The sequence below is a fragment of the Mustela erminea genome, chromosome 5 (genome assembly GCF_009829155.1).
Source record: "Mustela erminea isolate mMusErm1 chromosome 5, mMusErm1.Pri, whole genome shotgun sequence".
Lineage (NCBI taxonomy): Eukaryota > Metazoa > Chordata > Mammalia > Carnivora > Mustelidae > Mustela > Mustela erminea.
In genome coordinates this window covers 146,558,094-146,582,798 of record NC_045618.1, presented here as the reverse complement: position 1 = coordinate 146,582,798, position 24,705 = coordinate 146,558,094, and the positions used below count along the sequence as shown (strand labels likewise).

The following is a 24,705-nucleotide window of genomic DNA, read 5'->3' as shown; positions in this document are numbered from 1 at the left end:
CGTCCGGCGGGTGGTGCGGGGCGCGCCTGCGGCGGAGGGCGTTGTCCAGGCACGCGGGCTTCCTGGGAGGTGCGGTCGCTGTCAGATGCTCCCGCAGAGCGCCCCGTGCGGCCATCCTGCGTCCGCGCACGCTCCACTGGGGGAGGGGGAGGACTCGTCCTGCCCCAGCAGTGGCGGGGGTCTCGGCAGAGCAGGACCCGCACAGGTCCGCCGCGTGCGTGCGTGTGTCTCTGCGTGCGTTCACACGCGCGCTCGCACAGCTTCCTGGCTCTGACGGGTCCGGGGCAGCAACCCATAAAGGACGTGCCTATGGAGATGAGTGTTTGTAAACCTTCTGGACTCCAAAAGGATCTCTGTGCACGACCACACGCTGCCACCCCGCAACGCCCATTCTCCACATGGACTGCGAGCGTGACCCTCTCTAGGGGGGGTCCAAGGCCGCCCGGGCAGGACGGGGCATCTTTTCCCTGCTGTTCCCGACGGAGCGCAGAGACGCGACACCGCACAGCCCGTGAGTTGCCGGACTCCCAGCCGGAGAGACGGGGTTGGGGTCCCCCAAAGCCAGCCTGGGTCTCCGAGGAGCCCAGCCACCAGCAAACGCTGCCGTCCATGCCAGCGGAGCTCCGTGCCCTGTCCACACGCCTGAGACTGACGCGCAGTGGTTCAGACAGCAGTCTGGGCCACCAGAGACACAGCGCTCAGAGCCTGCGCGGCACCAGAGCTCGCTCGCCCCTCCACGGCAGATGCCAAGGGTCCTCCGATGCATGTCCCACATGCGGTCATGGTCAGGACCTTTGCGTCATAAACGCTCCTACCTGCCACTGCTGTTCTAAAATCAAGTGCAACATTTTCACTTGAATCGTTGGCCCTCGCAAGGGGCAGACACCATAGCTGTGTGCAGATGCAGACATCCTGAGAGGTGGCTCCCTGGGGGCCCCAGGGCTCTGGCCACTTAAAGAGTGGGTCCCCTTCCGGGCTGACCAACCAGACCCCCCCTTCAGGCCCAAGAGGCCCCCACAGACCCAGACTTCCTCCTCCTGCCCTCCTGGGACCCCCCACCCTGAAGAGCCCAGCATAGATGCCCAAGAGTGGCATCCCTCCATCCTGTTTCCCAAGCCCAACATCAGTGTCCAGGAGTCCAGCATCCCCAGAGGTGTCCAGCCACGGCCCTCGGGGTGCATGCTCCTAGGAAGCACAGCCAGGTCAGGCCCAGATGGCCAGGGGCCAAGAGGAGTGCTGTGGGCCTGGCAGGGGCGTGTACTGAGTGACCTGGGACCTGGGTCAAGTCGGCGGAGGCTCGGGTCTGGTGACTGGGGCCTGCGCTGGATGGCCTGGGGTCTCGGTGAGGTCAGCCTGGCACTGACCTCAGTGCAGCCTCCTCTTCTGGTCCACTCCCAGCCTGGGCGCCCAGCACAGCAGCCAGGAGCTGGACCTCAGGCACCTGCTCACGCCGGGCTCTGCTGCCCCCACGTGGCCGCGAGCAGCACTGCGTGCCCGCTGCCCCAAGAGGCTGTTCCCAGAACCTGGGGCACAGGGCAGATGGGGGCAGAGGGACAGAAGCAGGGAGCACAAGACACGGGTCGGGGCAAGAGTCATAGGTCCAGGGGCAGGGACCGGGAGCAGGGGGAGATGGGGCAGGGGGCACAGACCAGGGGCAGGGGGCATAGGTGAGGGGGGCACAGACCAGGGGCAGGGGGCATAGGTCAGGAGGCACAGACCAGGGGCAGGGGGCATAGGGGCTCAGCCCCAGGGGGAGATCAGCAGGAGGACAGCCCATGGCCTCACACCTCCGAGTGTCCCAGGGGCTCAGAGGCCCGGGACAGGTCCCACGGAAGACCCTGGCCCAGCATCGGGCTCTGGGCACAGACCGCGCGGGGATCAGACTCGCGCTGGGGGCAACCAGGGCTCAGCGGGCTCGGGCCACACCCCCCTGCCGGGTCCCGGCCCGGCCTCTGCAGCGCAGTCGGGCCCACAGCGGCCGCACCGTGGGGTTCGGGCGCCCCCGGTGGCCATCCTGCGCCACCGCACGTGCGGCGCACCAGCCAGTCGGTCGGGAGGGGCCCCCGCCGCACCCCGCAGGGCCGCCCGCTCCCGCCGCGCCAGAGCCGACGCTTCCCACGACCGCCGGTGTGCCGGGGCCAGGAGGGCGGCCCGGAGGAAGCCCTGCAGACCGGGCGGACTGGGCACCGGAGGAGCCGAGCCCGGGACCCCGCAGCGCAGAGCGGGGCTGAGCCCTGGACGCGCCCAGCGCGGATGGTCACGCGGCGGGTGGACCTGGCGGGGAGGCCAGGCCGCGGGGCACTGACCACGGTCTGCATCCGTCTTGTGCCCTGGCCCCACCGATGCGTCCCCGCGGCTGGAGCTGGGAGCCCTACGCATCCCTCCCCTGGGGTCATACCCTGCGCACCCAGAGCGTCCCACAACCCAGCACCTGGCCTGCGGGAGGCGAATCCTCCAAACAAAGATCAGTGAGTTGGAGGTGCCTGGGGGCCTCAGGTCATGATCTCGGTGTCCTGGGATCGATCCCCGCATCGGGCTCTCTGCTCAGCTTCCCCCCCCCCCACCCCCGCTTGTGACCTCTCTCTGCCACATAAATAAAATCTTAAAAAAAAAAAAAAAAAGACCAATGAGGGGGACACAAAGTTCCTGGGCTGAGAGACCCCATAATCTGGGGTGCGGCTGCAGCAGGGGTGGGGGTGAGTCCCTAGAGGGCGGCTCCTCCCAGGAATTCGCCCTTCCCGCGAGGCTGCCGTTCCCACGACCCCGATCTGCGGCCGCGAGCTGCCCCCTCGCTGGCCTCTGCTTCTGAGCGGGGACTGAGGCCCGATTCTGCTCACAGCACGCAGACCACCGGGCCTTACGCTGCTGGACCTGGGGCGGTCCGGCTTGCAGCCTCCGGGTCAGCCCTGCGGTCTCGACAGGCCCGGCCGCCGTCAGGACGGCTAACGCCCCGCGCAGAGCGCGGGATAGTGGTGCTCGGGTCCGCCAGGGACACGGCGGCAGGAGTGGACAGCAGGGGCCAGGACGGGCCGAGGCGTCCCTTTCCGGCGGGAGGACTTCTGCGGCCCCCGCAGCCGGCGGCAGCCTCCTCACGCTCCAGCCCCTCCAGCAGAGCCATCGGCGCGGCGAGCGCTCATGGAGTGCGGCCGAGCGCGCAGCTCTGTCCACCTTGCTTTAGGACAGGGGACCACGCGGCCCGCGCATGCGCCCTCCAGCGAGAGCGTCTGCTCGGCCGCGCGCGGCGAGGGCCCGAGCGCCTGGAAGGCTGCGACGTCCGGCGGGTGGTGCGGGGCGCGCCTGCGGCGGAGGGCGTTGTCCAGGCACGCGGGCTTCCTGGGAGGTGCGGTCGCTGTCAGATGCTCCCGCAGAGCGCCCCGTGCGGCCATCCTGCGTCCGCGCACGCTCCACTGGGGGAGGGGGAGGACTCGTCCTGCCCCAGCAGTGGCGGGGGTCTCGGCAGAGCAGGACCCGCACAGGTCCGCCGCGTGCGTGCGTGTGTCTCTGCGTGCGTTCACACGCGCGCTCGCACAGCTTCCTGGCTCTGACGGGTCCGGGGCAGCAACCCATAAAGGACGTGCCTATGGAGATGAGTGTTTGTAAACCTTCTGGACTCCAAAAGGATCTCTGTGCACGACCACACGCTGCCACCCCGCAACGCCCATTCTCCACATGGACTGCGAGCGTGACCCTCTCTAGGGGGGGTCCAAGGCCGCCCGGGCAGGACGGGGCATCTTTTCCCTGCTGTTCCCGACGGAGCGCAGAGACGCGACACCGCACAGCCCGTGAGTTGCCGGACTCCCAGCCGGAGAGACGGGGTTGGGGTCCCCCAAAGCCAGCCTGGGTCTCCGAGGAGCCCAGCCACCAGCAAACGCTGCCGTCCATGCCAGCGGAGCTCCGTGCCCTGTCCACACGCCTGAGACTGACGCGCAGTGGTTCAGACAGCAGTCTGGGCCACCAGAGACACAGCGCTCAGAGCCTGCGCGGCACCAGAGCTCGCTCGCCCCTCCACGGCAGATGCCAAGGGTCCTCCGATGCATGTCCCACATGCGGTCATGGTCAGGACCTTTGCGTCATAAACGCTCCTACCTGCCACTGCTGTTCTAAAATCAAGTGCAACATTTTCACTTGAATCGTTGGCCCTCGCAAGGGGCAGACACCATAGCTGTTTGCAGATGCAGACATCCTGAGAGGTGGCTCCCTGGGGGCCCCAGGGCTCTGGCCACTTAAAGAGTGGGTCCCCTTCCGGGCTGACCAACCAGACCCCCCCTTCAGGCCCAAGAGGCCCCCACAGACCCAGACTTCCTCCTCCTGCCCTCCTGGGACCCCCCACCCTGAAGAGCCCAGCATAGATGCCCAAGAGTGGCATCCCTCCATCCTGTTTCCCAAGCCCAACATCAGTGTCCAGGAGTCCAGCATCCCCAGAGGTGTCCAGCCACGGCCCTCGGGGTGCATGCTCCTAGGAAGCACAGCCAGGTCAGGCCCAGATGGCCAGGGGCCAAGAGGAGTGCTGTGGGCCTGGCAGGGGCGTGTACTGAGTGACCTGGGACCTGGGTCAAGTCGGCGGAGGCTCGGGTCTGGTGACTGGGGCCTGCGCTGGATGGCCTGGGGTCTCGGTCAGGTCAGCCTGGCACTGACCTCAGTGCAGCCTCCTCTTCTGGTCCACTCCCAGCCTGGGCGCCCAGCACAGCAGCCAGGAGCTGGACCTCAGGCACCTGCTCACGCCGGGCTCTGCTGCCCCCACGTGGCCGCGAGCAGCACTGCGTGCCCGCTGCCCCAAGAGGCTGTTCCCAGAACCTGGGGCACAGGGCAGATGGGGGCAGAGGGACAGAAGCAGGGAGCACAAGACACGGGTCGGGGCAAGAGTCATAGGTCCAGGGGCAGGGACCGGGAGCAGGGGGAGATGGGGCAGGGGGCACAGACCAGGGGCAGGGGGCATAGGTGAGGGGGGCACAGACCAGGGGCAGGGGGCATAGGTCAGGAGGCACAGACCAGGGGCAGGGGGCATAGGGGCTCAGCCCCAGGGGGAGATCAGCAGGAGGACAGCCCATGGCCTCACACCTCCGAGTGTCCCAGGGGCTCAGAGGCCCGGGACAGGTCCCACGGAAGACCCTGGCCCAGCATCGGGCTCTGGGCACAGACCGCGCGGGGATCAGACTCGCGCTGGGGGCAACCAGGGCTCAGCGGGCTCGGGCCACACCCCCCTGCCGGGTCCCCGCCCGGCCTCTGCAGCGCAGTCGGGCCCACAGCGGCCGCACCGTGGGGTTCGGGCGCCCCCGGTGGCCATCCTGCGCCACCGCACGTGCGGCGCACCAGCCAGTCGGTCGGGAGGGGCCCCCGCCGCACCCCGCAGGGCCGCCCGCTCCCGCCGCGCCAGAGCCGACGCTTCCCACGACCGCCGGTGTGCCGGGGCCAGGAGGGCGGCCCGGAGGAAGCCCTGCAGACCGGGCGGACTGGGCACCGGAGGAGCCGAGCCCGGGACCCCGCAGCGCAGAGCGGGGCTGAGCCCTGGACGCGCCCAGCGCGGATGGTCACGCGGCGGGTGGACCTGGCGGGGAGGCCAGGCCGCGGGGCACTGACCGCATGGGCTCTGCTCACTCACTAGCATGCCCTGAGCTCTGCGTGCACATACTGGGTCCCCAACCTCACACTTTCCGGCGGCTCCTCACACTGAATTGCAAGGACGGAACAGTGCTGTGGGCTACGTGCGCCCGACAGAGCGACACACGGGCTTAAGGGACGTGTCACCAGAGATCAGACCCTGGGTGCACGGGGCTTCGGCACAGGCCCCAAACTTCACATGTGCTCACACAGAACTCCTGCGTGGGCCACACACGCGGCCCCATGGCCAGCCCCACGGTGGCTCCGTCTGCAGGTGCCACTGAGATGCTGCCACGGATGCCACAGGCTCAGTAAGGCCACGGCCTGGCTCTCGCCCAGGCTGACCAGCATCAGGTTCATAGACAACTGACCTCGGGGGCTTGGCCTATGATGAGGAGGGTCAGTCAGGCAGACGAGCCACATGGGCTCAGACGGTCACACACAGTCCATGGACACACACAGACTCACACAGACTCAGACGGACACACACAGACTCACACAGACACACACAGACTCACACGGACACACACAGACTCACACAGACACACACAGACTCACACGGACACACACAGACACACAAGCACACACGGACACACACAGACACACCAGCACACATGGACACACACAGACTCACACGACACACACAGACTCACACGGACACACACAGACTCACACGGACACACGCAGACTCACCAGCACACACGGACAGGGAAGCAGCAAAGGTGTGCTGCTGCCATCACTCTGCGACCGGCACGGGGTCTGCAGGAGCAGCTCTGCGTGGCCAGTCGGGGACCCGGGATGAGGAGGTCACCCTTATTGGGTGAGCCCCAAACTCGGCATTGCGGTTCACAAGACGGCCGACGGCTCTCAGCTCACTTCTGTCCTCAGCCATCGGCCAGGGCCTTGCTGCAACAGGGCAGCAGACGGGGGCCCGGGGACTACCCCAGACCAGAGCCAGGGTCTCGCCGACCGTGGCGCCGGTGCCCCTGTGCGGGGACGAGGCTCGGGAGCCTCCTTGTGGCCGGCGTGCGCCACTGCGTGTCCCGCCTGCCGGCTGGGGCTCAAGGTGGGGGAGCTTTGTGCGGGCGCTCACCTGCCAGGAAAAGGTGCCCCGGGGCCCCCGGCCAGCCCTGCGCCTGTGAAGCCCCAGCAAAGCATCCCCCGGTAGGCAGGCTGCCCCTGCTCTGCTCTGCATGCGCCGACCCCCAGCCTGCCCAAGACGTGTCTCCCCGGGGCGCGGAGCCTCACCCCCTGGAAGAGATAACCTGCACAGTCTCAGCACCCAGAGACGGCGGGGACGGGCCACCAAGTGCCCCTACCCAGGCCCGGGGGACATCCTGCGGCGGTTCACAGACCCGGGGCTGGCAGGCAGGGGCGGACAGACCTGAGGGCTCCCTGAGACCCACCCCCACCCCGAGAGGGCACCCAGACGGCTCACGCTGCTCTGGGCGGGGGGGGGGCGGGAGCCTTCCTGGAGCCTGGCCGCGGTCTCAGCTCGCGCCAGCCCCGACGCCCTCGGCTCAGGGCTGTCTTCCTTGTGGAAGGACGTGGCGCGGCCGGCGCTGGCTCACACCCCGTCTCGTCCAGCCGAGGACCACCCCAGAACAGAGCCAGGGACCTGGCCACCGCCGTGAGTCTTCTTTTGCGGCCACGGTGACTGCCCGGCGCGACTTCCGGGTACCCCGCGGCAGCCCGGGGTTCTGGGAGGAGACCGTGGGCCCCGGCGGAGGCCGGACAGTCTCCCGCGCCCGCGGTCGCTCAGGCGCGTATCGCTTCACACACGATCGTCCTTTTTGGTGCAGTCAGGCTGCAAGTGTGTCTTCTGAGACGCCCCTGCGGCACCAAGGCTTGAACGCGGCCCTTGTTGGTGTTTTCCATTCCCAGGGCGGACACGCGGCGCCCCGGCCCTGCCAGGGGAGAGAAGAGATGCCGCGCAGCCCACGGGAACGTGACAGGTTCCCCACGAAGACTCCAGACACACACTCACTGGAGAGTCTCCGACAGCAGCGTGAGGACACAAACACCGTGTGCACGTGGCAGACTCCGCGGACACACGGGATCCGTGCACGGTGCCGGGGTCCCTTGATGCGGTGCTCTTGGAAAGCCACGCGGCATCACCTTGTGGTGGGTAATGTCCCCTTCCCGGCGTCCTGGCGTGGGGACTGCCGAGCGTGTGCAGCCAAGGGAGCTCGCCCCAGAGGGCTGTGTACCCCCAGCACGGCTCACGCCATCACAACCCCAGAAAGATCCATGGCCTGGCCACGGGGACAGAGTGGACGAGAGGAGAATGTGCCAGACTTGAGGCAACACGCGTGCCTCTTTGTAAAATATGGACGGAAGAGATGACTCACAAGGGGACACAGAGCGCGACACCTTCCACTGGAACCTGGCCCAGCCCGCGGGGAAGCATGTGGACTCCGTCAGTGCGGAAGGAAGCTCCTGGCCTCGGGTGTGTGAGGCTCGCTCCCCACAGCGGTCATCAAGACTCGCAGCGGGAGGGAGCCCTCAAGGCCAGGCGAGGGCTGGACAGAGGTTCCGGAACCCCACACTCTCCCACCGAGACCGCAAACGAGGGCAAAGGTTTGGGAAAAACTAAAAACTGCAGCCAGTTCCGAGGTGCTGCTCCTCTGGAGACCTGTAAGTGCCCCGCACAGAACCAGAATGTCCCCTGGACACCTGGGCGGCCCACAGCTCAACGCGCCCACGTGTCCAGCATCAGGACGGCAAAGTGAATGCCAGGGTCTCACGCCCACTTCTCAGAGCCGTGCCGACATCCCTGAAGGGAAACGTGGGAGCCAGGTTCGCAGGCAAGAGGGGTGGGCATGTCCACGGCACCGCACGACCGCCTTCCCTGGCCAGCGGACGAGGCCACAGTCCACGGCGGGCGAACGCCCCTCCCCCAGGGACTGAGAGACCAACCGGTGAGCCCTGGAGAGGACAGTCGGTCCCACGCTGGCCATGGGGCTAGGAGAGGCACAGCTAGGGCAGCACTGCCCAACGTGCAGCCCAGTGGGCATCACCCGCACCAGCCTCCCTCCAGCACCCAGTCTGCCCCTGGCTGCGCCTCCCGCATGTGGGGCCCCCTCTGCCCCGGTGGGGCTTCCTCAGACGTGTCAGGGCCGCGGTGAGGGCAGCGTGCCAGGCATTACCTCTGGGTGTGGGTGAGGGTGTCTCCAGAGGAGATGGGCCCCACCGCGGCGCTCGGAGCAGGTGGCGGCCCTCTGCAGAGTGGGCGGCACAGCCTGATCCCACACCCGGAAGGGCTCAAAGGCCCCATGACCCGGGCCGGGGGGGGGCGGGTGTGCCCACTGGAGCCCGGACGCAGGCTCCTGCCCTGACAGACACAACGCTCCTGTCCCCAGACCTTCAGGCGTGGGCTGAGCAGCCCCCGGCCTCCGCTGGCCCCCTGCAGACTCGGACGGTGCGACGTCCAGACCCCAGGTCTCCGTCACACCTGCATATGCCCATCTGCCCCAGCGGCTGTGTCTCTGCAGAACGTGGCTGAGCACAGAGCCCCTGCCCTGGCTCTCAACATAGGCACAGCCCTCCCAGCACCCCTCGCCCCTGGGGACGGACGGAGTCTCAGAGCGCCCACCCCAGGCTGAGCCCCGCGGGCTGGTTCTTCTTAGTCTTCCTGGTTAGGTGTGGTCACTGCCCTGCAACAGGACTGCACTGTCCACCTCCTCATCCTGGGGCCACCAGCCGCCCCACCCCTTGTCCCGGAGAGCAAGAGACACGGCGGCCACCCTGACCTGGACAGGCAGCAAGCGGAGCTCCGGCACCGGCCGCACAAAAGGAACCTGACGGTGAGGGGTGCTGGAGACCCTCCAGGGAGCCCGTTCAGCTGGGCTAAGTCCTGTCCTGTTCTCACGAGCCTGTGCTGCCGCAGAGTGTGGGCGGAAGGTGAGGGCTCAGAAGTTCATGTGCTTTGTGTTTCCAAGTGAACGGCCTGCGTCTGTGCTGTGCTGGGTCCCACGGGCAGGCAGAGGTGCCCCGCAGGCACCGAGGGGGACGGGGGCAGAGAGGGAGGAGGCTCCGGCCAGGGGCTCCGCGGAACTGCCCAGAGGCTCGCAGCAGCCCGTTCCGTCGGGAGCACTCGCAAAGGGGCGGGGACCTGCAGACTGGACAGTGAGTGGCCCTTGGGGGTTTCCCTGCGTGTTTCTCCGTCTGGGGACCCAGACGTGCACTGCCGTCACGCGGAAGGTCTCGGCAACGAAACTGGCATGGGTACACCTCAACCCGGTCCAAGGCAGTGTGTGCACACGGCGTCCGTGGGGAGCTGGGCCTGCAGGAGACACCTCAGGGGCCCCTGTGACATCAGAGAGCGGGTGGCCCCAGCCACGCTGGGCGCCGCACCCACAGGCCTCCCCATGTCCCCCACGGGGCCGTGGGCGGAGGAAGCTGCGGCAGCCGGAGCTCTCGCTGTGTCCTCACACAGCTCTGCGCCTCAGACCTCGCGGCCTGCCATCAGCAGGAGGGCCGGCACGGGAGCCGGACCCAGACCGCGGGGCCCGAGGGGACCCACACTGGGCACTTCAGAGAAAGATTTTCCCACCAACAGGAGGGACCCCAGCATCTTCTTCCTGCAACTGGACGCTGTCCTTGAGCTGACGTCCGCGTGGTTCTGTGTGGACCTCGGGACCACCCAGGGAGACATCGCCAATCCTCCGAGACGGAGGTACATGCACAGAGCCTCCTGCCCGCCGCGGCCAGCTGGGGAAACCACCCTGGGAGGCTTGCCTCAAACTCTGAGCAAGGTGACAGATGTCCTCCAGGCCACAGTCGGACCTTCCCAGCTGGAGCCAGCCAAGGCCGAGCTCTCTGTCGGAGGTTATCAGGCCGGGAGCCTTGTGAAAGGTCCTGACGTCCCAGGTGGCTGCCCAGCTAGGGCTGGAGCACCACGGTGAGCCGCGAGGCCCTGCTGGGGACTTCCCGTGCCCAGACACGACTGTTCCGGTGGGCTCGGGATGGCAGCTCCGATCCTGCTGGGGCCAGCTCCCCGGGCATCTCTGGCCAGGGAAGGCCACGCTGGGGGACGGCACACCCCAGTCTGGGGCACGGCACGGATGGCCGTCCAGCCGGTATCACGTTGGGCTTTTCTCCTGGGACCCTCCGTGGACTCTTGCTGGCCCAGGATGGGGAAGGACATGGCACCTGACCTGGCCTGGAGGAAGGGCCCGCAGGACAGGCAGACCAGACCCGTGGGAGGGGCACAGCTCCCGGAAACACCCCTTCTCGGGACCTCACTGCCCAGGTCCTCCCCTCTGCCCCCTGCTGTCGTCCCCCAAGATGGCCACACCCTCTCCACTCTCCTCCCAACTCACGCCTGAACAGCCCAGCTCAGCTGCCACCCAAAATCAAGGGACGTGGTTCTGTCACCAATAAAGTCGTCACCGGCCTCCCAGGTAGCCCGCGGGTGTCTCAGTCCACCCCGTGTCCCCAAGACCCCCTCTCAGTCCCTGCCCTGCTGTCCCAGTGCCCAACACCCTCAACCTTCTGAGGAAGCCCTCCCTGCTCCTCCCAGACCCGACCCCTCCCTGCAGGAGCGTCCCGCAGGGTCTGGCCATCCCACAAGCCCACCCCCACCTGCACAGGGACAGCCTCTGCCTGGGCTCAGCACCAGGGCCTGCACGGGGCCGGCCTCAGCAGACACGGCCTCAGGGCTTGGGAGCTCACCAGCGAGACGACGAGGGGCAAGAGACCAGCGGCGGCTTGTCTGCCACGTCCGGCCACCGCAGGCCGCCTCGGGAAGCCGGAGAAGGGCAGGCTGGAACACGGCCAGGTCTGCGTCTTGTTGCCAAGGTAGAGCCCAGAGAACACACACCTCAGACCACGAGCCTGCCGAATGCCCCCCGGCTCCCGGTCCTGCCGCAGCCAGAGCCCAGCTCTGTCGTGAAAACAGTGGACACTGGCCACTGGCCTCGCTGCAGGCAGGGGTCCTTCCCTCGCACCCTCCAATCTGCCCAGACGCCCTCAGGGACCGTTGGGGGAGCACATGGGCTGCTAAACCGAGTCAGGACAGAGCAGGGCCGGTGCCCCCTGTGCAGGCAGTGGCCTGGGGAGGCCAGCGGAGACGGAGACAGCAGGCGGGGACCAGCACTGAGCGTTTAGATGGCACTCTGGCCAGCTCCCACTTCTGATGCAGGACGCGGGGGCCTCACGGCAAAGCAGACCCCATGAAATGTTCCCCAACTCCGCCTCCCAGCCCTAGGACGAGCAGGGGTTCCTCTGAGAAGAGGCGTCCAGGGCAAGAGTCAAACAGGCCGGGGGAGGGGGGCAGCCCGTAAGCCCCCCTCACAGCATCCCTGTTACCACGGGGCTAACCAAGGACACCCTCACAGAGACCAGGGGGACACTGAACCTCACCACTGCCCCCGCCCAGAAACACACTCCCCAGACAGCACCCACCCCCTGCCCCACTGGCCCTGCCCCACTGGCCCTGCGCACGGGCAGGCTGGACCCCTCGCAGCCCCTCACACACTCGCCTGTGGCCTTCCAGGGAGCCCCCCCGCAACCCCTCTGCTCCTGCAGCGCCCGCCCTTCCACCCTCCACTTGCCGGCGCGGGAGAGAGCGCCCTGCTCCACACCCGGCTCGCCGGACTCAGAGACCGAGGTCACGGCCAGAGGGTGGGGCCACAGGGCCGCGCTGGGAGACGAGAGGGGGCTGTCGCCGCGAGGAGTCCCTGAGCATCTGAGGGCCCCAGACCCTGGCTCAGACGCATCCTCCCAAAGCCCAACCCCAGGCAACCCCAAGCCGGGGGAGACCAGAGACACGGGAGCGGGACGCCGCAGCCTGCTGAGGGGGCCCGGTGACCAGCCGGCCCGGCCCCGCAGAGGTTGGCAGGAAGGGGACCCAGACAGGGCCCTGCTCCGCACCCACAGCTCTGAGCCTTGCTGGGAGCGGTCAGCTCTACACACAGGCGGCAGGGACGGTGTGCCTTGTCCACCAGCAGGGCAGGGGACCCCATGAGCGCAGGCCCGGCCACGAGGGGGACGCTCGGTGCTCAGCCAGGACTCTCACAAGGCACCCTCAAACAGCCACGTCAACGGCCTCCTAAGGCCTGAGGCAGAGGGCCCGGCCCAAACGCTGTCGAGACCATCCTGGGCCAGGTGGGTGCCCAGGGCCACACCACAGGCCACAGCACCGGGCAGAGGCCAGGAGAGAAGCCATCTGCACACGGTGTCCCAGGCTCTCGGTGGCAGGCTGGACAGCCCGAAGCGACCGCCCAGCCCCATCAGGGCGCCGAGCTGCTTGGGCTGCGCTGCAGTGGGCTCCGTGGGCATCGGTGTCCATGCTCCTGGCCTCAGCCTACGCTATCCCCCCGGGACCAAAGCCCCCCACCCCAATCCCCCACGTCCCACCCCTGGCGCTGAGGAGAGAACCAGGGCCTCAGCTGGGCAGGCCAGCGGTGCTGAAGACACCGGGACGCAGAGCCGGGTCTGGCACCTCTGCGGGTGAGGACGGTGACGCTGGGGGAGAGGGTCCCAGTGGCAGCGCAACAAGGGTCAGGCGCCCAGGAGCTGGCCTAGACCCCTGGCCGCTGCCCACCCACCGGGTCCAGCCGTCGGGAACAGGACTCAGGAAACACGCGGGCCGCGGCTTTGGATACAAAACTGTAAACACGAGTCTTTAAAATGACAGAGGCCTCCCTGGCCCCAAACTCTGAGCCAGAGGCCCCCACCCACGGGACCCCAAGGGACCGGACCTCCGCCCGCTCTGTCCTCTCTTCCCCCGCCCCCAGGCCCAGCACACAGCGGCCCACGCGCTGGCGGAGCGGGGCTGCGGGGCTGTGAGCCCGCGGTCCGGGGGATTCCTGAGATGAAGAAGCGGCCGCGGCCCCCGGGCCCCGTGGGGCGCGCGCCCCCACCCCGTCGCGGGCCGGCCGCGCGGGCCGCGTCACGTGCCCAGGGCGTCGCGCGTGGGCGAGGGCCCGTGGGGGCGGCCGGGCGGGCCGTGCAGCGGCTGCGGCGGCGGCGGCGGCGCCGAGTTGCGCTGCGGCGGCGGCGGCTGCAGCTCCAGCGCGAGCGCGGGCGGCGGGAAGTCGCGCACCTGGCGGCGGTACTCCAGGAACGTGCAGGCCTTGGTGGCCAGCGCCACCACGTTCTTGCCCACGAAGATGGCCGAGACGCGGCTGTCGCGGAAGAGCGCCATGTTGGCGGCCCGCGCCAGCACGGCCACCACGTTGACGGTGGCGAGGCTGAGCACGGGGTAGAGCATCATCTTCTGCGGCGCGATGTGCTCGCCCTGCATGCTGACCTCGCTGAGCGCCACGCAGGGCAGCACGAGCAGCAGCATGTAGCAGTAGAAGAAGGTGAGGCCCTCGGCCCACAGCGGCAGCCCGGTGCGCGGCGGCTCCCACAGGTTGGCCTGCATGTCCAGCAGGTCCAGCAGGTCCAGCGCCACCCAGAAGAGGCGACCGCGCAGGTCCTCGCGCTTGCGGAACGTGCGCACGTACTCCATGCGGTCGAGCGCCACGAGCAGCAGGAAGAGGCCCGGCACGCACACCGACAGCAGCAGCGTCAGCGCCTTGCGCGCCACCGGGTCGGCCGCGCCCCGCCGCGCCGCCTTGTAGTTCTGGAAGATGAAGTAGAGCTTGATCTCCAGCACGAAGATGTAGAGGAACCAGAGGATCATGGCGTAGCCGCGCTTGGCCGTGCGCACCTCGGCGCCCACCCACACGGCCACGTAGCGCAGCACCAGCAGGAAGCACACGTCGCCCACCAGCACGATGATGCACACCCCGATCTTGCGCGGGCCCTGGCTCTGCTCCACCAGGTACGCGTCCATGACCGCCATGCTGCCCATGATCACCAGCGTGGTCAGGCACACGTGGCGCCGGTCCGGGGGCGGCAGCACCATGGTCGGCCGCCGGGGCCCCGGCCTGGGCGCGCCTGGCCCCCACGCGAGGCGGGACGAGGCCCTGCGGCGGCGGCGCTCAGCCCGCGGGCATGGCGCGACGGGGCCTGTCCAGCCGCTCTGCGGGCGCCACCGCTGCCGGCTGGCGAGCTCGGAACCTGGGGAGACCAGAGGGAACCGTGAGAGCGCAGTGCGGGAGCAGCCCCCGTCCCCCCCTCCCCGGCCCCGCGACGAGCTTCCTGCGCGGGGCGCTGCGGGCGCGCCGGGCGCCCGGGGCCTCCGTGGCACGCACGCGCCGAAGCGCGCGGGGGACCGGGAGCGGGAGCGGGGCCGGGGCCTCCAGGCGGCGCTGCGGCCCCACCTGAGACCCGAGACCGGCTTCCCGCCGCCGCCAGGAAGGAAGGGGACGGAAGTGGTTTCTCCCCGCCGCGCGCGCGCCCGGCCCCGCCGGCTCGTCCCTGCTGGGCCCGCGCCGCCGGCCCTCCGGCGTCCTCTCCCCACCCCCACCCCGGGCGCCTCGCCGGGCGGGGAGGCGGGCCCGCGGCCTCAGCTCTGCGCGCTCAGGGAGCGGCGGAGGCCCGCGGAGGCCCAGGCCCAGGCCCCATCCCGGGCGCGGCGCCCGCGCTCGCGGCCTGTTTTCGGGTCCAGGACTGAGGATCGTCCTCTCGCACCAGCTGCCCTACCCGTGCCTGGCATCTCTTCCCCCTGCCTCGGCCGACCCAGTCCCCCCTACACACCTGCCCACCCTCCCCGGGCCGTGGGGATCATTCCCAGACCCGCTCCCGCCAGGGCTCCCTTTGCCTCCCGAGGCTCGCGTCCCGGCCGCATCTCCCGCCAGGTGCACGGCCCCGCTCCCGGGAAGGACCCTGCCGCTCCCTCCCCTGCACCCTTGGGGCCTTCTCAAGAAGCCCGCCCTCGGCGGTCGCCCCCCCCCCCCACCTTCTCTGGACGGTGCAGCCCCCTGCACCTCTCGGAGCCTAGGCACAGGCTGCCGTGACAGTGCTGGTCCGAGTCCCAGAGCAGCCCAGGGCCCCACACCTGGGCCCGCACGCCCACTCCCTCTGACGGACGCCACAGAGGCCCCTGCACTCACTTCCAGACCCTCACCCTGCCACCTCCTTCCGCGGCACCCCGGGTCCTGGGCTCTGTGTACTGCCCCGTCTAGACAAGGACGTAAAATTTAATGTCACCCGTGACTGTGAGGCGAGCGCTCTGCCTGCCCCTGGTGCCACCACTGCCCCCAAGACTGGGGAAGGAGGACCTCCAAAGCGGCTCCACGCCGACCTCAGCAAGGCTGCTGCCCCACCCAGGACCCGCTCCGGGGACCCTGCGGCCACACACACAGAGGACCCCCCACCGGGAGTTCAGACTCCTCCAGGGGAGGGGGGCGGGGGAAGGGGAAGGGGGCGAGGAGCCGCACAGGCCCGGGAGCTCCTGCTCTCGCCCACACACCCACCCGGTTTCTCCCACGGGTGGAAGCCCCCTCCCGCCGGGGCCGCCCCTGGCCGCAGCAGCCCTCCTGCCGGGCCGAGCAGCCCGAGAGCCGCGGCACCGCGCGTCCCTCCCCAACTGCTCCCGTTCCCTCTTAGCCACCGGTCAGACCCGGGCTGAGGATGCCAGGACAGACCCCATCCCCAGGGGAGCTCGCAGGGGGAGCCCCCCGCCCCTGCCCCAGGAAGCCAGGGCCTCCCTGCCCCTCCCGCGCACCCTTCCCGGCCTCTCCCTGGGGACCTGGCCCCGGGGCCTCCCTGCCGTGGCTGTCCTGGCCCGGCCCTGCGGTCCCCCGCATGCCCCCGACCCGCCCCCTCCCCCAACCACCTTCGCGGTGCCCTCGGGTAGGGGCCGGCAGGAAGGGTCCGCCAGCCCCGACCAGACCGAGGCCGCTCCCGGCAGGCTGCGTCTCCGCCCTCCCGCCCGCGGCCCCCGCGCCCCCCGCGCCTCCCGCGGCCCCCGCGCCCCCCGCGCCCCCGGCCCGCCCTGCGGCGTCGCTGCGCTTCCCTGCCCCTGCGCCCCGGCCCCCGCCCGCCCCGCCCCGCCCCGCCCCGCCCCGCCCCGCCCCGCCCCCGCCGGCGGCCCCGCAACTACCCACCGCCGGCCCGCGGAGCCTCCGCGCCGGGCCGAGGCCGCGCTCCCTCCGCTCTGCTCGCTCCCCTCGCTCCTCGGCGCGGCCCCCACCAGAGGCCCCGCCCCCGCTCGAGGCCCCGCCCCGCGCGGTGGGGGTCCCGGAGCCCCGCCCCCCCGCCGAGCCCGTTGCCACGGCGACAGCCCCGCGCCGCGGCGGTGCCCAGGACCGGTGGCCCTGGGGAGCCAGACCCCGCCAGACCCGCGCGCCACGCCCGGGAAGCCTCTGCACCTTGCTTCACCCCGCAGCTGGGGCCGGGCGCCCCGCGGGCCCTCAGTCCCGGTCACGCTCTGAAACCCCACTGCAGGCGTCCCCGGGCGGCCCACCGGGGTGACCCCACTCACCTTGGACAGACAGCCTGGGGACCCCGTTCCCTGCCGCGGAGCTGGTCCCGGCGTGGGGCCGGGCTGACCATCGGCCCTCTGCAAGTGGCCTGTGCCGACAGAGAAGAGCGGTGGGCCTCTGGGCGCCAGGCCCCAAAGACGCCCAGCCTCTCCGGGCTCCTGCTGAGGGTGGACGACGGGGTGGTGGACGGCCCTCATCTTCAGCCTTCCTGGGCACGCTTCCCCCCAGCCTCAGCCTGTCCAGCCTGAGCCCCCACACCCACAGCCCCGCCTGTCTGCCCTGGGGGGGGGGGTGCGGCTGCTGCTCTCCCCAGAGCTGCTCCCACATGCCTCCACCCCCCCATCTGCCAGAGGAGGTGTAGGGTCGCCCAGGGTCCCCCTGATGCACAAGGTAAAGCCTGACCCCCCCCCCCCCGGGCCCGCTGACACTGAGGACTTGAACGGTTCCTGGTCTGTGCCTCCTCTCCACACTAGGGGCCACAGGAACAGCTCAGTGCCCGTGGGAGGCAAGGATAACCGGCCCCCGTGGCCATCCAGGAGCAGCAGGGCTGAGCTGCGGTGACAAGTTCGAACCCTCGGGTCGGCTGACTGGGACACTTCCCTGCCTCTGTGCCCTGCGAGGGGCCCCACAGACCTCGTCATGGTTCATCTTCCCCAGGGAGGCCTCCAGAAGCCCCTGGCCTAGAGGGACAAAGGGCCTGTACTGAAAGGTCCACCGTGCAGCATGCGGGGAGGAAGCTTGCGGCATACAGGTCCCCCGCCCGGGGCAGTGGGCGACACCAGCTGCCCCCTCGTCCCCCGCAGAGCCACCCTGGCAGGCCCAGGAGGCAGAGGAGGAGCGGGCAGCAGAGGGAGAGAGCTCGAGGCGCCTCCCTGCCGCCTCCACTCCGGGCGCGCTAAGCCCATCTCAGCAGGCTCTCCCTCTGCCCTCCCCCACACCCCCAAGGCACGCTCAGAAAGCCCCATCTTTGCCCCAGACCAGCAAGGCTGCCTGGGTGCTCCCACCACCCCAGCACCCTGTTCTTGCCTCCAGTTAGGGAACACCCAGGCCTATGAAAGCTGGCCTGTGTGTGTGCTGACCTCACTGGTGGTCGCCCCCTGGCTCTGTGTTTCCATCTCCTCCAGGGGCAGGGGTGGGGGTGGGAGCGGAGGTGGAGGCGGTGGGACCTGGAGGTGTGGCCCTTGAGGGCAGGCCCAGAGCCCTTGGGGTTGGGACCTTGGGCAGGGCTTAGCCTTCCTCAGCTTGTGGGCGCAGCATGCCCATCTGCCTTTACCTCATGGGGCCTTTTCCGCGTCGTGAGGACACGGGTCCTGTGGGAAGGGCCCCCCAGGAGCTCATCTTCACTTGACCGCATCTACAAAGCCCTTTGGCTTTGTTTCCAAACAAGGTCACCTTTGGACATGCCAGGGCTGAGGACTTGAACGTCCCTTTTGTGGGACCCAGTTCAGCCCAGAAACGCTTTCCCAGCATGGGGGTCTGTCTGCCCTCACTGCCGTACCTCCCCAGCTCCTAGGCCTGGCAGTAAGGCGTCCTCCCCACCAGCACCAGTCCTGCCAGCCCCCCAGCCACGTCCCTCATGAAAGCCCCTCGTGGCCTGGCTGGGCTTGGTCCCCCACCGCACACACTGTCTTGGTGGCCACCCTAGCCACAGCCCCTCCCCACTGGCCGTGGCTCCCTGTGGCGATGGCGACAGGCTCCATGCCTGGCCCGCCTGGAAGTGCTGAGGAAGCTGAACCCAGTCCAGAGAGAGCGTGGGGGCCTCGTGGCGCCCGGATTCCCTTAGGAGACAGGCACGCCACGTTCCCAGTGGCCGTACCGTGCAGGCTGAGTGCGGGTCATCAAGCCCTTGGAAGGCCGGGGTGACAGCAGCTCGGCCTAGCGGGCTGTGGTGTCGGGCCCTGAGGTGGCTGCGGGTGCCTACCCAAGGCCTCCCCGCCGGTGCCCAACAGACGCACGGGGAACCGCTCAGGGAGGGATCTCCAGGCAGCCCCTGGGCGCCCCAAACCCAACAGGCCAGGGCACTGGGTCCCAGGAGCGAGCCAGCAGGAAGAGATTGGGGCCAACAGAGCCTGGAGGTGCCAGGCGGGGTCCGGACGGGGCCCTGGAAACCCCGGGTGCCACAGGCAAGACAGGGAAGCAGCGCGAAGCAGATATGCCAGGACTGAGCAACGGCGGCGAAAAGGCCGTTCAGAGCCGTTCAGAGCGAGTGTGGAGAGCCGGGGGAGCCCGGGGCACCCGGGGACAGGGCCGCCTGGAGGGCAGGGGCGGGGGCCGCGGAGGTGAGCGGTGGTGGGAAGCTCTTACCCCGCGTGCCTTGGAAGCCCAGGGCCCCGACCAAGGCCCAGCGGCCTCCGAGGAGGTAGCAGAGGCCGGTCTGTATCCACCTGGAAACCCAGAAACAAAGCCGACCGGTAGCCGAGGACCGAGCTGCAGACCTCATGGGATCTTTGTCTGTGGAGAAAACCAGAATCTGACCCGCGGTCGGACGGAGGGCGCCTGGGAGCTGACTTCTCGGCTGCGGCCAACGATGGGGTGGCGTGTTCCCTGCCCTGGAAGAGAAGAGGCTGTGTGCGCGGCGTGAGGGCCCAGAGACGTCCGCGTACTAACCCCCGCACCTGGGAGGGGGACGCTCCGCTCCGCAGCCGGTAGGGACTCCGCGGGGTGACGGGGTGCCCAGGCCTCGAGACGGGAGATGGTCCCGGCAGCGGCAGAGACGGCGCGGGGAGCCGGAGGCCGGGCGCGGAGCCCCGAGTGCCCCGACGGCCGTGGCGCACAGGGAGGACCGAGCCCCTGGACGTCCGCCGAGGCAGAAGGAGTCCCGGCGAAGTGCTCAGTCCGCGAGGGACCGCGAGGGAGGAGCCGCCGCGGAAATGCGAAAACCGTGTCAGAGGGCGGATCCATGTCAGGGACAGACCCATGGTCACAGCGACGGGAGTGAACGTCCCCCGGAAGGGCCAAGAGGGCCCGACTGATTCTTGCGTAAAGAAGGAGGGGCACGAGGGAGGAGGGGACAGGCGTCCGCTCACACTCGCGGAGGAAGCCTGGCGCGCAGGAGGGCGGCGCGGTGGGCGTGGTGGGCCCCCGCCGGCTCAGGAGCGCCCGCCCTGGCGTGGTAGGACACCAGTGGCCCGGCAGCCACGCTCCGCTCCCAGCGGCCTCCGACACGCAAGTGCGGGTCAGGAGCAGCCCCGTGGCGAGGGCATCGGAACGGCCGAACCCAGCCCAGGGCTCAGGTGCGGGACTCCTCACACCCTGGGTTCCCTTTCTGGGCGCCACGGGGCAGACACAGCCCGCCCTGCCTCTCTCACCCGGCACAGCCAGGAGAAGACGGCGGTTTGTGGAGCCCGTGGGGACTCTGCAAATGCCTCGGAGCAGGCAGACCCCAGGCGAGTCTCAGGACCTTCCCCGTGTCCTGCGGCCTGGCCGTGGTCCGGCCTGAACGCCAGGACAGGGGTGGGGACCTGCACAGGGAATGCTCCAGGGAAGCCCTCCAGTGTGGCCGTGGCAGGAACAAAAGGGCGTCCTGAAGCCCTCAGAGATTGGGGCAGCTCCGGGCAGAGGGTCTGGGGTCCGTCACACCTGCCCCCGGGCGACCCCACCCAGCCTGTCAGGCAGACATGGGCCTCCCTGGGGAAGAGCTTCCCGTCCTGCGGGAGGAGAGCGGTCCCCAGAGGGAGGGACACTCTTGCCTGAAGGGAAGGGAGAGAGCCAAGCCCCACTCTCTGTCTCCAGATGCCCGAGCGGGCGGAGGAGTGTGGGGGCGGGGACAAGCCTCACTGGGAAGGGGGTCCCAGGGACCCAGAAATTCCTGGAGAGGAAGACTCCAGGAAGCACCCCGGTGAAGTCGGCTTCACGAGGCTTCTGGGCTCGCCCCAAGCCGTGCGTGCTGAGTCTGCTCGCAAAGCCACAGGACGGTCCACGGCCCCGTCCCATGCGGCCCACTGGGTCGTCCTCACACAGGAGGATCCAAGGACCACTGTAAAGGCTTTGAAAAGAGGCTGAGTCGACCGTGTGCCGAAACCGTATGGACATTCTGGGGGCGCCTGGGTGGCTCCAGGCTGGGCGTCTGCCTTCGGCTCGGGTCATGACCCCAGGTCCTGGGATCGAGTCTGGCCACAGGCTCCGTGCTCAGCGGGCAGCCTGCTTCTCCCCCTGCCTGACGCGTCCCCTGCCTGTGTGTGCGCACTCTCTCCATCCAATAATGAAATAAAATCTTCTCAAAAATCAACATTCTCAGTGGGATTTTCAGAAGACCAGGTGCTCCTAACATAATACTTGAATGTGCGAGATGCGATCCAACATGATTCTGCGCGTGAAGAACCAGGAAAACCCAACCCAAAGGGAAAAAAAGTCTACAGCCACCAGGGCCAACGTGACAAAACCCTCAACAAAATATTAGCAAATAGAATCAATGACCGTAACAAAACGGGGCACAACCGCGTGGCCCGTGGCCCAGGAAGGCAAGGCCGGCTCAATCCAGGAAAACCGACCGGCGGGACCGGCCGCATCACCCGGCCAAAGCAGAAAGCACGCGATCCCAGCAGTCGCCAGCGAGAACGCCTCCGACCGAACGCAGCACCGGCCTGTCCGAAGCGCTCCGAGCGAGCTGGGCACAGAAGGGCCCAGAACCGGCGACCAAACCAGACCCCAGAACTACTGCTGGCCTAACACCGAAGGACCGAACGCTGTGCCCTAGCCCCGCGTGAACCCGCGAGGCCGGCGTGCGCTTGTGAGAGTCTCAGCGGAGGGACCTGCAGACGCTGTTCCCACCGAGCAGGGAAAATCAGTGCCAGCGCCTGCCGGGCAGACGGGCCTCGTGGGCTTCCTGGTGTGGCGCGCCGAGAAGGCGTAGCGTCCCTCGTGTAATACCCGTGCCCACCAGCCAGCGGGGCGCGATGCGGGGGCATCCTCCAGACCGGTCGTGAGCGCAGGGAACGGACGGAGGAACGCTCGGATGCAAGACTCGGGAGCCGTGGCCGCCCGACGCACGCAGGAGCCGGCCCGGTCGTGGAGCCGTGACGGACGTGGGGAAGTCTGCGTGGCCTCCGCCAACGAGACGGGGACGCCGGGCCCCAGGGGCTCCCTCATTCTGAAGGTGGAGCGGAGGCTACGTAGGAGAAAGGCCTTTGGCTTCGGGAGCACTCGGAGGCGTCCAGGGAACGGGCGTGTGTCGGCCTGCTGTGCGCAGTGGAGCCAACACGGGACCGTCCGTGCACCACACCTGTTCCACGGGGCACGGGCGACGTGCGTGTGGAGACCGAGGACGAAGGGATCTGGGTGCGGGCCCGTGGACGGTGCGGGCCCCACTTCTGCAGGCTTTTTATTTGCAATTATCTCTTAAACGTAATTCACATTAACAGAGTAAACAAAAAAATAAGGTTCCATCCCAGACACAGAAGACACATGTGAGAGACTTCAGTCACGGTTCGTGATGTAGTAAAAGGACGAGGGACAGAAGGGGACGTTGTGATCGGACAGGATGCGTCTGCGAGAGCGGGAAGCATCGTCTGCGAGACCGGAGCGCGCGGCCGCGGCTCGGCGCTGTGCTGGAAGCTCCAGGAACAGCGCTTCTCTCCAGAGGAGTCAGAGCTGCAGATGCAGAGATGAGACTGTCAGGACTCTTGCAGGGGACACCCGTGTGCTCAGAGGAAGTCCAGAGCCCCGAGGGCAAGGTCCGCCGTCCGAGCGCGAGCCGAGCGAGGCTGCCTCTGCCCGTGTGTGTGCAGAAGCCCGTGCCTTCCTGCAGCTTCCAGCAGGGTCGGAAAGACGTGTGTCCCCGCACACGTGTCCCCTGCAGGCGTGCACGCGCTCGTGCGATGCCTCTGTCCAGAAGACGTTCGCAAGAGCCACGTGAGCGGGTGGGGACGGTCACACACGGGAGGATCGGGAAGGTGACGCCGCTGCGTCCCCGTAGTGCCCACCAGAAGCCGACAGTTCTTCCCGGTATCTTACAAACATGATGAAATGAGTCGGGAACCGCGAAGGGCTGAGAAGGCTCCAAACCTCGGTCAAGGGGGCACCTGGGAGGCACCGTCGGTGAAACGTCCGGCTCGTGATCTCAGGTCCTGAGTTCAAGCCCTGCGTTGGGCTCCACGGCATGGACCCTGCTTAGAGAAAAGCACCACACGGAAAGCTTCGTGGGGTAGAGCAGGACGACAGACGGCGGAGACCAGTCACGAGGCCGGAGTCATTACCCCGCGTGGCATTCACGGAGGGTCGGGGGAGAGCGGGGCAGCGGGGTCGGGGGGGGGCGTGGGGAGCAGGGACTACCCGGACCCAAGACCCAGCGGGCCGGTGAGAAGGCCGACTGCTGACGGGCGGAGGGACGGAGCACGGAGAGCCTGCGCCTGCGGTAAGAGTAAGGACTTCCCGGGGCGGAGGGGCACGGGGGAAACACACACAGGCACTTCCCAAAGGGTCACGCACGAGATGGCCAGCGTCTCGCCATCGGTGGGGCCGCAGTGAGACCCCAGGATACAGCACGGGGCTCGGCTGCAGGACCCAGCACCCGCTGCGGGGGGAGGGCTGCCCGCTGTGCGCACACGAGCCACAGACGGCCACAGAAGGCGCTGGAAACGGCGAACGGCCCCACGTGCCCCAGAACAGAGGAGGCCGAGGAGCTGAGGACGTTCTGTGCAGCGGTGAGGGCAACGGTCACGTGGGTGACGTTCACACACACGTCCCTGGGGGAGAAGCCCGGCCCAGGACACAGCACGTGGGACCTCCGGGAGCTCAGGAACAGGACAGAGCTAAGGTACAGCACCGACGGGCGCGCTTGGGTGTCAGCCACGCGGAAAAGCGCTCCAGCTCCGTGGCCCGTGGCCCCGTGGTCGACTCCCTGCCCCTCGTGGGGCCTCCAGGGGCGTCCACTGCGCTCAGCACCCAGTACTTGCTGCCTTCTGTACGCGCGTCGGCCGTCATTCCCGGTGGAGCGCCGCAAGGGAGGATGAACCGAAAACGAGAGAAGACGATGAATACACGTTTCCTGAAAGCGTCTGTTTATGCATTTGAGACGAGCGGGGGAGCGGCCGGCGGAGGGAGGGGAAGCAGCTCCCGCCGAGCAGAGAGCCCGCCAGGAGGCTCGATCCCAGGACCCGGAGACCACGACCCCGGCCGAAGGCAGACGCTTCACTGACTGAGCCCCCCGGGCGCCCGTGGGTGAAACATTTTTAAGTATTAAAGGAAAATGACCGGGTGCCTGGCCGGCCCTGGTGGGGGGACACACAGATCTAGATCTCGGGGTCATGAGTTTGAGCCCTGTGTGGGCGCACAGATTACGTGAACATAAAATACTTGTTTAAATGGTAATAATAAAGGAAAATAACTATGAACCCGGGATTTTATGTGCAAGCGAGTTTTCCTTCACACGGGGAGCGTAACAGACGTGTTCTCGGGCACAAAGGGGCTCCGAAAGTTTGTCCCAACTGGACTCCTTGAACGTGTGTTTGGATTCAAAGCAGAAACAGGCCTAAGCGACTCCTCCGGAGATACGCACAGTGAGGTAGCTGCAGCTTCAGTAAAGGCTGTGGCTGTCCCAAAGACGCTCGTAAGAGCGGAGGGCTGAAATCTTGTGGACACAACTTTGGGAATTTGGGAGAATAAAGGACACGAGAACATGCTGAAGCTCTTATTTTGTTGAAAACGGTAGAAATACAGGTGAGCGTGAAGAAGCCGTCCGTCGGGGTGGGACCCGGCCGGGTCCTGGAGTCTCGGGGCCCCGCGCTCCGGCCCCGCACCCGACGCAGACCCTGCTGGAAAATAACATCTTTTTTTAAAAAGCCGT

General features: G+C 68.3%; 1 protein-coding gene across 3 annotated transcripts; it reads right to left on the bottom strand.

Annotated features, from left to right (window-relative positions):
- Positions 1 to 13,152: 13,152 nt before the first annotated feature.
- On the bottom strand, positions 13,153 to 16,620 carry TMEM121 (transmembrane protein 121). Of its 3 annotated transcripts, none has more exons than XM_032341624.1 (2): positions 16,545 to 16,620; positions 13,153 to 15,616 (listed from the first exon to the last, which is right to left on the bottom strand). In XM_032341624.1, the coding sequence occupies exon 2, from the start codon at positions 14,456 to 14,458 to the stop codon at positions 13,496 to 13,498; it is 963 nt and encodes a 320-aa protein (XP_032197515.1). In that variant the 5' UTR covers positions 14,459 to 15,616; positions 16,545 to 16,620; the 3' UTR covers positions 13,153 to 13,495. The 3 variants fall into 3 exon arrangements, with proteins under 3 accessions (XP_032197515.1, XP_032197514.1, XP_032197516.1); XM_032341623.1 differs by having other exon boundaries at positions 13,153 to 14,613; XM_032341625.1 differs by lacking the exon at positions 16,545 to 16,620 and having other exon boundaries at positions 13,153 to 14,613; positions 15,549 to 16,355.
- Between the last annotated feature and the right edge of the window lie 8,085 nt (positions 16,621 to 24,705).

Excerpts from the sequence above, each read along its gene's own strand:
- TMEM121 (XM_032341624.1), bottom strand. The coding sequence starts at position 14,458 with ATGGTGCTGCCGCCCCCGGACCGGCGCCACGTGTGCCTGACCACGCTG.